Source organism: Thunnus maccoyii, chromosome 5, assembly GCF_910596095.1.
Source record: "Thunnus maccoyii chromosome 5, fThuMac1.1, whole genome shotgun sequence".
In the NCBI taxonomy this organism is placed as follows: Eukaryota; Metazoa; Chordata; class Actinopteri; order Scombriformes; family Scombridae; genus Thunnus; species Thunnus maccoyii.
Genome location: NC_056537.1, coordinates 13,531,999 through 13,545,548, shown reverse-complemented (window position 1 = coordinate 13,545,548; position 13,550 = coordinate 13,531,999). Strand labels below are relative to the sequence as shown.

Below are 13,550 nucleotides of genomic sequence, written 5' to 3'. Positions count from 1 at the left end.
AATAGGTCAGCCCCTGAAACAGGTTTTTCTGCAGTTTAAATAAAAAAAAAAAAAATAAAAAAAAAACATAAAATAAATAAATAAATATATCTTTTTTACAAGAAAAGAAGTTCCTTTTTCAAGAAAAAATCTAAACATAAGTCAGATCTTGTGAGGACAACGCCTGCTGGGCTGGCTGAGGAAGGATTTAGGGGTTTCACTGCTGCTGCAGTATCTTGCTCCCAGTGTTGAGTCGGAAATCGGGGGTGTGAATAAGCTGAGACTCAGGGCTGGTTAGAGAGCTGGTGACAAACACTCCGGATTTGCCCCTGAAAACGCCGAGCTCCAACCTGACGGACACTCACTCAATCAGCTTAAATTCCTGAGCAGTGTTTATCCTGGAAAGTAACGGGAGTCTCTACCATTTCAAGAGAGACCGGGAAGTGGCTAAACAATGAACACAGAGAGCGCCTTTTATCGCTGAATGTTCTCAGAACGGGACTGATGTTATGCAAAGACTGCTGCTGCTGCTGCACGGACCGGGCCGTGGAGCCACAAAGCAAAGAGGATGACAGCAGAAGTCAAAGAGACGGCGCGCCACAAAGGAGGGCAAAGCAGGACGCGTGTGTGCAGAGAAGCAGTGCCCTAGATATGTATAACATCTGAATTACGTTGTCATTCAGGCTCCTTTCATGCTGTTTGGGCAGCAGTTCCTTCACTCGCACCTGGGAAAACAAAGAGAATGCGCCCAGTGGCAGCACATCTCCATGCGTAAATGGAGACGCATCTGTGCGTATTCGCTGTACTTTTTCACTATGCGTACAGTAAATTATGTTTGTTTTGTCACTAACTCCTGTCCTGTCCCATGACCACACTGGTATAGATGCATTATAGACTTCCTCATACTTCATATCTGCCATGAGTGATGGCGATGCCTGCAGAATCTGACAGTACCAGTGCGCAGAGCAGCACTCATGAAAAAAGCTTCAGCGCACCGGATCGCAATGGTTATGTGAAAACATGTGTCATCCCACTGTGCCGTGACCGAGACTACGAGTCGTGTGTGAGGCTAATGTTCACAAAAATATGGAGTTCCCAGAGACTCCGGAGTGCAGTGTGTGTGGGGTCGCTTTCGGTTTTTCTCGCTCTGTTGATCAAATGTGCAGACTGGAAAGCTGAAGCAAGCAGCAGCAGCAGCAGCAGCAGTGCTGACAACAGACTCTCGCATTCACCGTCTCCCCTTCACTTCGTTTCAGGCTGCGCGTCGGAGCTGTTGCAAACTTGCTGGAATGTGGTTTCGCCATTGTTCACCCTTGTATGTGCCTTCTTTTGGGTCGGTGTGTACTTAATCCGCTGTGGGGTACTAATCCAGACCGCCCTCTCCCTCCTAACCTTGTGCCACCTGGGCGAGGCGGCGGCGTGGTCTCTCCTGGACGGGACAGATGAGCAGCTGTTTTCATTCACTACAGCGGCCGTGGTCGTGCTCATCTGCGTGGCCACCGGCGCACTAATGGTAGCACGGCTGAATCAGGGCATATCTGTGATCGTTTTCATCAGCATAGTCAGGACTATATCACTCTTTTCGCTGCACAAAGTACGGGCAACTTGGAGACCGTACGTAGCGTATCTCGTTGGAGTGCTGGGCATCCTGCTGGCGAGGTATGCTGACAAGCTCCTTCCCAGCCAAGGGAGACACACGGAGGGCTGCACCCCCGTGATTGGAGCCAGGGAAGAGATCCCTGTATTTAAAAGGCGCAGGAGGTCCAGTTCTGCGATAGCCACAGACATGGCACACAGTCAGTCCAACAGTAAGTCACATCGCCGGACCTCTCTGCCATGCATCCAGAGGGACCAGGTAAGACGTTTCTGTCCCATTCAAGTTCTCTATTTGTTGTTTTTCTCTTCCGCTGTCGAGTTTAGTGTTTGAGGCGAAGGGATGACAGGATGGAGCAGTTCAGTGGCAATAAAATATGGAGTGCTGGCCTCTTTTGACTGTGGTTAGAATTTTCAGGTATATTTTATTATTATTGTGGCTGATATTAATATTGAATGTTATAGAATTAAAAAAGTCAAGTATGTCATATTTTTAGTATAACACCCTCACAACAACAATGACAATGACAACCATTTATTATTATTTTATTATTATGATTAAAGATTATATTATAGATTATTATTATTATTATTATTATCATTATTATTATTATTATTATTATTATTATTATTATTATTATTATTATTATTATTATTATTATTATTCATAATAAGGATGATAATAATAATACTGTATTTACATATTATGATTGTGTTTTACATTGCTGTGTAGATATTACAGTTTGCTTGGATGTTCTTGATCTCCTGATCTTTGATCAGTTCTTATTATTGCTCTGATCAATTTTTGGACTGATATCTCATCATATTATAAAGAGAAGAGACACTTGCAGCCATTGGCAGGCAAACAGGTCATAGTAATTCACAACCTTTTTTTTTTTTTTTTTACTCATAATGTCTTGTAATGCCTCATTACAAATATATTTTTTGGAATAAAAATGATACATCATCTTCTACTAAAATGATCAATACAATCCAGATTCTCCATATTTTGAATATAAATGTTGCACCCTTTGGGTCGAGGTGATCCATTTAATTCATGTACACTTGTATTGTTTCAAGTGTAGCTCTCCATTTGAAAATAAAGTACCAAATTTGGTATCTTGTCGCTGAAGGGGTACTGTTTTGGAAGCAGTGCTTTCAAGTGCTGATGAGAAAGGGAAGCTGAGGATACGATGTCAGTGATTCATTTCATCCCTAATTATTTATGTCAAACATTTTCCTAAGATCATCTCTGAGGCACTGCCACAAAACTGACAAATGCATTTTTATCTTTCTGTCCTGGACTTTAAGGCCACTTGCCCTTCACCACCTAGTGGGGCTTTCTGTCCTTAAACCTCAGGAATGTAGCAGCTTTCAAACCTCCTCTGCTACTGATACACATGCATACCTGTGCAGACTCATATCAGCTCCTCAGCCCTCCTTATGGAAAATCAATGAGCATGCTGAGCATGTGAATGGGAAACAGATTTTTGGAGTGGTCAAAGCTCTCGTTGTGACCTGTGAGTGCGGTTAGGTTGGGAGATGAGAGGGTGCACTGTCAGCTCGGCCACTTGAAAGGTGCCCTCAGCTCTCAGGGCTAGTTAGCGTTGTAGTGTGCTTGTTTGTTTTTCTTTGTGGTCACATACACACACACACACAAATACATATAGATGCACACATACACATACACAAATCGGATCTGAAAGGACTTTTAGACATTTTACAGATTGTACACTTTATTCTGATTTACGTTTGATGTCTCAGCTGAAGCTTATTCAAGTGCCAGTCATTATTAATTTGATATGCAGCAGTTGCCCTGCTGTGGTAATGGAGTGGGAATCTATCTTTGTTTTAGATTGAGTGGTGAACTGGAAAATGGCTGGCTATATAATTTACATTTGATATTTACTATATGGCTATAAGCAAGCATGTGCAGGCTGATTATATTACGATCTGCTGTGTTTTAACTAGCAGTGCGACAAATTATTGATAGAACACCTGAACAATTTACTTTTATATTTATTAACATAGACAATATATAAATAAATTATGCATTTAGTGTACTGTACAATAAATACTTTTATTATTTCATTAAAAAAATAAAGTTGGAATTACAATGCATATTCTCTACTCATGCATTAATGCAAGAATAATTTAAATTGGTGAAAGGTTTTTCAAGGAAATGAAAATCTATTTTTTCCCACTTCATCCAAAGGTGTTCTCCTTACTGTGAGACTTACCGAGCTGTGATGAATTAACTTTCTTTCACTTGAAGCAATATTTTAAAGACGTTAACCGTGTGCAAAACAAAAGAGGACGGATACCATTATGTTTGGATTCGGACTCCATGACTGTAAGGGATTCAAGATGGAGTTACTTAGAGAACAATAAAAATAGTCCTAAAATCAAGACATTAGTCGTAAACAGCTTTCATTGATGCAACTATGGCTATGAACCCGTTTTGGTCTGCTTTAAAATTTTATTCTTGTAGTGATGTCCTAATAAAAGCTGAGCAGGATAAAACTGCTTGATGAACAAAGTAGGCAATATCATGCAAAGATGCAAACATTTACAACATCCCTGACTCTCCTCTGCTCTGTCACCTCGGCCATGCTGGAGCCCTCTGCTGAGAGATGATCTCTATTACATGTTTTTGTTAGGAGATATAGACAGCAGTGCTCATGCTGTCTTCATAGTATTTTGAAATGAAGTTAACAATACACTAGATTTTCTGTAACAAAACCTGAGTGATCCACCATTCCCTCTGGTGCTAAGCAGTTGACCAGTTGTGGCCTGTCTGTAATTGAGACACACATGGTGTACATATGCTGTCTTAACTGTGTCTTGTCTGTGTGGTCTGTAATGTGTAAACAAGCCCATGCTGACCCGCACTAGTCATCACCTTGCTCACACAGGGATCTGGCCTCCCTAAGGGGGGTCAGACGCATGTTTGGGGGCTACAATGCAGCCGCCACATGGTGACGGGAAGAGGAGAGATGCCAGACAGCTAACTGACTCTGCCTGGAAGAACAAAATATAGGCTAACTGCACAGCAGCGACGTGGTCATAACTTCCCAGGTAGAGCCTCTCGGTTAGATGACTTAAAGAGGCTGAAAGAGGTTTTAACAGTTCTGCCCTTTTGCTGTGTTCAATAGAGTTATGATGTTTTAAAAAGTAGTAAGAGAGCCATGACAAGGAGTAGATCTGCACTTTATTGACCTGATGATGTTTGCATTAGTGCTATGTGACTGAAGTGTTTGAAGAATAGTGTGGAGTTGGATGACACTTAACACTGTTTTTCTCAGGAAGCTTCTCCCACAGACCTCGGAGTCTTATATAAAAGCCCTTCAGATTGATAGTCACTGTGTAAAAACAGTTTATTCAGAAAATAAATAGAGCAAAGAGGAATCCCTCTGTCTCTTCGTCCTCACAAGCCTTAAAGCTGCCATGTTGCCCTCCGCCGCTCTGCCAAATCCATGCTCCGAGGCTATGCTTCAATCTGCACAACTGTAGATTTAATAAACAGCCATTTTCCCTCCTTTTGATTACAAATTGGCTGCCAGCATCTATCAGCTCACTAAGTAGGTGCATTTCACAACGCTAGGGTCATCCTTCCCATCACGGGCGTAATAAAAGAAAGTCATTATCAGCTGATCTGATAGCGGTTAGCGGGGGCCTCTGCGGGATAGTTCTTCTTCTTGGGTTAATACAAAATGACAGGCCAGTCTTCTGTGTTTCAGCTGGGGATATTGAACTGGAGGAAGAGGTGTGGACTTGTGGTGTGGATCGCTTTTCACAGCGTGTAAGGAAATTTGAGCCCAAGGTTCCCCTGCTGCAGACATCAGCGCTGTCATAGAACTTTCTCTCCTTGCAGGCAGGGGAAAGCAGTCTAGTACATCAAATGTTTGAGCAGAAGCTGATTAAGCGGGAGGGGGGGAGACATTAGCAAGGTGCCTCTGATTTTTAGACGATCATCTTTATGAGGCATTGAAAGCCACTCCTTTTTCTGTCAGTAACTCCCCCCCCCCCACCTCCCCTTCTTACTGCGCTCTGCTCTCTGTCCTTCCACTGACACCAACGCAAATATTATCCCAACCAGAAGAGGAAATTCTTTCTTAACTTGGATGATAAAGATATTCTTGAAATCTATGATAATGACTTCCTGTGGAATGGGATCCAAACACAATTACTGTTGCTGTTGTAAATGTTTCCTGTTACTCTATTTTTGCTGCACCGTCCATAATTGAATTGTGTTTTGGATGGGGGAGGTTGTTGATAGCCTGTAGGGCAGTGATTTACCACTGGGCCACTGCACACTCTCATCCCAAACAGCTTGTTTGTATTCTAAACACATAGCCTCGTGGGATATGATGTTTTATGTTTTTTTGTTTCACTTTTTTTTTCTTTTTGACTGGACTGGCCTCTGTGTTAGAAACGGTCTCATTGAAAGCCTCTCTCTGCATTTGGAAAGGAAGCTGATATCAGCATGGGGTTGTGTGTCTTGTGATTGGGCAATCCACTTCACACTTTCAATCCCCATTCAGTCCCAGTGTATTAGCTGCGCTGTGCGTGTGTGAGGAGGCAAGGGGTGGAGGAATTGGGGTAGGAATGAAAGTAGGTCATTCGAGGTTTTGTTTAGTAGCCAGGCAAAACAGCAGGCTTACTCCTACCCCCCTGAATGGTGGAAGAGTCTTGCATTTGACCGATGCAGAGTAGCAACTTTTAGCGTGCTTGTGCTTCAGATTTGTATGTGTTACCTCTGCCATGTTGGCTACCCAGCATGAAGCCACATTACACAGGGCTTTGGTCTGCGGCCATGTAAACAAGGGCTACTTGCCCACATTTCTTTGTCTCACCAAACAGACAGGTTCTGGACAAAGTGCTGCAATGGCCAGCTCCCAGCTGTTTAAAGGATAATACAGGTTTATTACAACTTGGATCCTGTTTTTATAGTTTTGGCCATCATTTCGATCAGTTGTGATAACACTGTACTCACTAGAGAAATTGCTAAGATCTGGAAACATGCTGACATTTGTACAACAAAGTCTGCTGCAGCAAGAAACAAAGCAGACAGACAATGAGACAGGTTATAAACAACAGTTTAGCCAAATTGTCTGAACCACTTTATGTGAAGGTAAAAAGTTAAGTGAGCATGGCTGAAATCTAGATAATAATGCCTAATTGCACAGTGAAACTACAGGAAGTGTGCTGGGTCAAAATTGAACCAAAAGGTTGGTCTATAAACTGTGATGGACGTTTTACAAAGGACAGTTTGATCATTTCTCATCTTCCAAAAATTGGCTTACTTGTGGGGTTTGTTTAAAAAAAAAAGTGTGACATTTTAGGAAATTAAGTTATTTATTTCTAACAGAGAGTCAGATGAGAAGATTGATAGCACTCTCATGTACTGGTAAATATGAAGCTAGAGCCAGCTTAGCATAAAGACTGGAAACAGGAGGAAACAGCTAGCCTGGCTGTGTCCAAAAGGTTAAGAAAATCTTCCACAATATAACACACCATAGCTTGTTAAATAATGAGATATACCTTTGGACAGAGCCTGACTGGCTGTTTCCTCCTGCTGCAAGACCCAGGTTGTAGTAAACCGGAATTGTCCTTTAAACTCAACATTACATGGCTCTCCCATCTGTGTCCAATTCTTTCATTACCTTCATTTAGAGTAGCTCATATCCTGAATCTTACCCTGTGTCTCTGATCACCTAAGCCAACTAAACCAGAGGTCCAAGACTAAGTTGACCCTTCTTCCCTCTCTTCCCAACCCCTGGCACGACCACGATCTGGCTCCCTACTGATTACCATGGAAATTATGGAAGGATGTCTGTGTGAGTATGTGTGTGCATGTAAGCGAGTGTGTGTGTGTGCGTGCGTGTGTGTGTGTGTGTGTTTGTGTGTGTGTATATGTGTGTTGCCAGCAGCTTGATGGCTGCCAGCTGCTGCAGGCTGAGAGGTTGAATCCGCTCGGAGAAACACGGAGGGCCTCAAACCACAGACACAACCCAATGCAGCTGGAACTGCTAGACAGGCACAGGCCTCCAGTCCTGACACACAGCACACATATTAACACCTCAGGATCCTAATCATTGCCTCGTATTCCAATAGAATAGCCGAATTTTAAGAGAATTATGGATTTTTGCGTGTGTGTGTTGAGCGGTAGATTACATGCTGTACTTTCTTCTGCTGTCTGTTCTAGACTAAAGCAATTATGTCACTCAAGTTTTCTGTGTTACCATAAGAGACCGACTATTTCAGTGATGGAGGTGAACAGAATGTTCCTGGCACAAACGTGTGTATTCGTGCAGTACGTGGGTGTGTGTGCGTGTGCATGAGTGTGTGAGGCAAAAAGACAGGGAGAGTGTATTTGTGTGTTTGTGAAGAACCGGGTGCACTTGCCCTTATAGGTGTATGCGTGAAAAGGGTTGAGTATTGTTTGAATTTTTTTCTGATATGATACTTGATATCTTAGCACCATTACCTAATGTTGATAATTCACTTTGAGAAATATAAACATGTTTTCTACAGAACCTTTTTTTCATATAAGGAAAAGAAGCCAAACTTCTCAAACCTTAGCTGTTTTCAGAAGACAAGCAGCCGCATAGGCAGCGCCAGAGATTTGTTTCTTAGCGGGGCAAGTTGTGGGCTTAATCATTTATTGGAGGAACTATGGAATTTGTAATAAATACATGAATATACAAAGATAAGCGCAGATGTGTGTCAATGATTAATATCATGTGCCGTCTAGTTCTGACTAATACTACTACTAGTAAACCCCTTCACTACTGTAGATTTTTTTTTTTAAGTTTAAAAAACACTGACAACATTCAAACACTCTGAGACAATTGTTGGATAGGACCCAAGTCAACTTTGAAAAATTCAGACAACTGAAATTGAAAAACAGGCAGAATTACTACAGAAACCACATCTCACAACTCTGCAAACAAGCAACACAAACAGGGACTGCAGGAAATGACTACAAAAAGTTGCATCTTTAGACACAAAATATTCCAGCCAGGAGTATTGTACTTCTACCAGCTCCAAATGACAGTTGTGCTGCTTGTGAAATGGTTGCAGGGGTTTCATTTTCAAGGCTGGGCACTGGGGTACTTCCTATGGCTGCCAGTCGGCTAACAGCTAACTAACAGCACTGCCAGGAGTTAGCAGCACCAGAGGAGCTACTGTAGCCTGTCACAGGTGGTCTCCTCCTGCTGTTCTAACTATTTGTCTTAATGCCTGCATCAGCTTTCTCATTTTCCTCTTGACGAGGCTACTAAGCAAACTGGATAACAGTATACTTAAATAAATACATCCCAAACTCACCCAGGTGATCCCAGTGCATAGAAGTTTACGATTGCAGTTGGGAGCCCTAATGGACCAGACCAACTAGTGAATGGGAGAAACATTCGTAGAATGGAGGAGTTTGTGTGTTAAATGTCTGGTAATTTCTTGGCTGGGCTATTGCCTATCTCAAGGTAAAGGTAGAATTTATTGTCATTCTCTCCATGTACAATACTCAGTGTACAGGGGAACAAAATTGCGTTCCTTCAGTACAACAGTGTACACAAAAAATCAGGAAGTGTCTGATCTGATCAAAACATTCAATGCCAACTTTCAGCACTTGTGGGCACTACCAAAAATGATTGAGGTTCGATTCCCAGCTCTATGCGTAAAGCAAGTATTCGTGTGTGCAACGCTGAAGAAATGTTTTAGCCCCTTAAAGGACAGACAGGTTAATAGGTGCCAGTATACATCCGGTATGGCAGCACATCACTTTGGGGAACTGAATGCAACACGTTCGCCTTTCATCTCTATTTATCCTCCTGAAGGACCTTTTCAATCACACGAGGAGCCCACCTTTAAGACAGTGATCCTTTACATGAGGGGACATTCCTGCGCTTGCCTTGGTGCTAAATGAACTGGAATGTGCAGGTTGAGCAGGCCCTGAAGGACAGGCCTGTGGGCCCATTCACCTAACCCCCCCCCCCCCCGGCCCTCCTCTCCCCACACACCCTGACCCGAGCCAACACCACCATCCTGGGCTGTCACCAGGTGTGCAGCTGGCCTCTGCCGAATGAATAGACACTCTCACATCGCCCTGGGGAGTGTGTGCTCAAGTGTGTATGTGTGCATGTTTGTGAGAGGGAGGTAGAAGCAGAGAGGGGGGGGGCGTGGGGAGGGGGGGGGGGGGGTGTAGTCCTAGACGTAAATAGCTGCAGTCAGTAGAATGTGTGAAAAACAAATGGAAGAAACAACTGTTAATTTCCCCTCTCAAAGTGTGCATGTGCACATTTGGGACAGCGGTGTCCCAAAAATTGATCTCATGGCCTTTGATTGGTGTGCGGGTTCAGAGAGGAAGTGCAGCTAATCCCTCAGGTCCAGTCTGGCCATTGTGTCTCTGCTGGAAACAGCGCAGGCCGCAGTCGCTGCCATTGCTGCTGCTGCTGCTGCTGCTGCCATGATTCATTTAACAAGCAGGAACATTTTGAACCCCTCTGACTGGGGCTGTCCAATAAACCCAAACATGGTCAGCTATTAATTGATTATTTATTTCAGGAGTTTGACAAGGAAGGTTGTTTTCACTGATGGATGATTGTAGTTAATTATTCATCGCCTGCTTGGTTTTGTATGACTACGACTGGATAGGCTACTGCATGTTTTTTTTGTTTTTTTTTTTAAATTCACATGCAAAAGACATTTTCCCTTAAACATTAAAGTCACAGGAATGTTGCACATTATTTCCAAGGTACAAGCAGTTGTATTATTTCTTTCACCACACTTTTAAGAGCAAATTGTCTTGGATATTTTAATATTTTGCCCCTTATGAGCTTTGCTTCTCTGGATAAAATGAGTTATCATAGAGACATAGCTTTGGTCAGGCTCTAACTTTGAAATGAAATTCTTGGGACCTAAATATTTCAGCTAGCAGGCTGCATGTCTGTCTAGCTCAGTGGCATGGTGCAAGGAAATGTGTTATTGTAACCTCTGCCTGGTGAGCCCTCCCCGTCCGTCCAGCCCGCTGCCTCACTGGCTCGCCATGAGCCTGTCTGTCCCTGCAGCCAACAAGGCTTCTGCTGTTCCCTGCTCAATGCTATGTTTTACTCTCTAAATATGTTAGAGAAAAAAAAATCTGTCTGTACAGCTGTCTGTCAGTTGGGTTATTTCGCCCCATGCAGGGGCTGGAGTCTTAGGGTTTGGGTTGAGGGCTGTTTTCTCGTAGTCACTTTCAATTAGTCAGACATTAAAAGCACAATGTATAGCTGTAGTTCTGTGCTGAATTTGCATGATGTATAAAGTGTCTATATGTCTTAGACTTTTATGGACACACCATATACTCACAAATACCAAAATAAATGCTGGTTATGATGCTCAGTTTAACAGCGTGGAGCCGTTCTGGTACCACTTTGGTCACATTTCTGAATCCACTCTGCAAACAGAAACCACTGATGGTCAACTCAAGGAAATTAGTTATTTTTATTGATTATAAAAATAGCAATATTTGTCAAGGGAAGTGAAAAATGAAAAGTAGTCAGCTGATTTTTTAAAAGTTTTAGAAACATTTTTACTTTGTGATTTTAGTGTTTCCTATTTGTCTGTAGCATGTGTTAGCATCAATCCTTGTAAAAAAAAAAAAAAAAAAAAAAAGACTAGTATCTGCAATGTGAAGAAAGTGTGTGGAAGTTTGTACATTATTACTTATTAATGTGGGACACTAGAAAAAGTTTAGAGGAACTTGTTTTTACTTCAATGTGCTAAGTGCAATAAATATTTGATTTTGTTTTTAAAGGGAATGTCGTCTCAAGTTGACAGTCACTTGTTAGGTACATGATGAGGACAAGGCCTCGAGTTATTCCCACACTCGCAAGAGTTCAACCACTCACTGTATTATTCAGTTTGAAAGTGTGAGTCTCTGAGAACTGGTGAGACAAAGGGACAATGGCTTGTCCTCAGTTGGCTCTCCCAAATCCCTGTTCAGGCCTCTCTCTTTTTGTCCATGAGGACTATAATAAAGTGGTGACCCCATCCAATGCTACATACTGCTTTAACCACCTGCAAACACTCACACATGCTCCAGCAGACAGGCTAGGCAATGTCTCATTGATTTGTTTCTGCTATGCTCTGCCTGGAGACACTAAACGATGTCAGGGCTGACGTGTACTTGTGTAGGTGACATCCGTTTATACTCGGCCGTAATCGATGGCTATGAACAGCAGGCTTGTGTGTGTGTGTGTGTGTGGTCAGACCTGTGTCCTGTGTCGTGGAGATAGTGGGATGTTGGTTCCAAGTGCTCCTTCCTGCCCAAGATAGCCAAGCTCACTAGCTAATTGCTTTATGAAGCACAAGCCAACCCTGATCCATGGACACTAGTTCAGGTCACGTCTTTGCCTGGAAAACAAGAAGTGAGAAAAGACGTGCCATGACAACATGTGAGCCTCATTGATAAGACGCATGGCATTGTCTCAGGAAACTGCAAATGAATCCCCATCCAAAGCCCTCGTCATCCACACAGATAACACGTACCTTCATGCTCTGTGTGGATCTGAAAAGTCTTCCCATGTTGTAAAGAGAGGGTGAAAATTGAAAATGGGACTCACAACAATGTGATTGGGGTTGGAATAGGCATGCTGGGCCTTTATTTTAATGGTTAGGCGCCTGGGGCTGCCTCAAGTTTCTCTCTCCACACTCTCTCTCTCTCTCTCTCCATAATGTTTTCCATTAGCTGCTGTTCCATTCATACTCTCGCTGATCCCTGCGTCGTCTCCTCTGGGGCTGGACAGCTTAAATGAAATCTCCATACCTACTGTAGCAGACACCTTACCTCTCTTCTCTTCTCTTTTCTTCTCTTCTTTTTGCCTTTTTCTTGCTCTCTGATCTATCCTCTCCTTTTGACAGTGGAAAGAGTTTAGAGTCAGGTCCCTAGGCTCAAGGCAGTTTAGCAGCCTCAGATCCTGGATCACAATGATGCCTCTGAGACCACATTGCAAATTCTGTCTTTTATAGAACAGTGCTACAATGTTGTCTGTAATTCGGCACCTCTCTTTCATCTCTTTCTTATTGGCCTCCCGTTTGAGCTGGTGTTAGTATGTGTGTTGACATTTTTTATCATGTTTTTTCCTCCGTGGATAATGAACCCTTCGCGTTGTGTTTCGCTGTCATGGTCAGACTCACTCCAGTGTCAGGATTTAAGAATTGTGAGAGGTTTGGCAGGTGATTCATCAAGGCTTTGGAGGGAGCTTTTCCATTGTAAGGATGAGGAATGGCATGTGGTGGTTTTGGCAAAGCTCCACAAACTGGAGAGGCAGAAGGACTTTTGACGTCATCGGGAAACGTGACCCACTTCTCAAGAGGCGAGGAGCCTTGGGCTGGTTGAGCAGATGTTGCACAGATGAGCCTGCGTGTACACACACACACACATACACAGAGACACACAGAACCACACACATGCGCTCCTACCCTGCATGCACACTTTCTACTCAGCCTTTTTTTTACATTAAAATACCCACAGAAAAAGAATCAACTGCGCAGGAACTTGAGCGGGTTTGTGGTTGTTCACAGGCGTGAACTGATGTGGTCGAGCTTGTGCGCTCACTGGCAGAAGAGGTAAAACACGACAAAAGGGGAGGGTGTTTGTGGGTCATTCGGGTCATATGTGGTGGATTTTCTCTAAATTGGTCCTGGAGGGGTAGAATAAAGCCTGAAGCGGCATCTATAGCATGTCTTTCAGCTGTATTACTCTTGTTATGTAAGGTGGATGTTGGGAAGTCGAGGTGATGTTGGGCCCAAGAGAACCACTCATTCAGTTCTCTACTGGCTCCTTCCTGCCTATCAGCCAGAGGCAATATCCTCCTCCTCCTCCTCTCTGCCATCACTCTGGCACTTTCAGACGTTACATAAAGCTTTTCTTTCTGGTCTGTCAGTTAGTTAGATGTGTAACAGTGCAATAGGCTCTCTTTATCTCTCTGCTATTT

The 13,550-nt window shown here is 43.1% G+C and overlaps 1 protein-coding gene across 2 annotated transcripts in view; it reads left to right on the top strand.

The window, feature by feature from the left end:
* The first annotated feature begins 246 nt into the window (after positions 1 to 246).
* The window catches only part of LOC121897671 (cGMP-inhibited 3',5'-cyclic phosphodiesterase A-like), a 78,879-nt gene continuing 65,575 nt past the window's right edge, over positions 247 to 13,550 (top strand). For both annotated transcript variants that reach the window (XM_042412333.1, XM_042412332.1), the window contains exon 1: positions 247 to 1,834. In XM_042412333.1, coding sequence (XP_042268267.1) covers positions 905 to 1,834 — 930 coding nt within the window. In that variant the 5' untranslated portion in view covers positions 247 to 904. The remainder of the gene's footprint in view (positions 1,835 to 13,550) is intronic.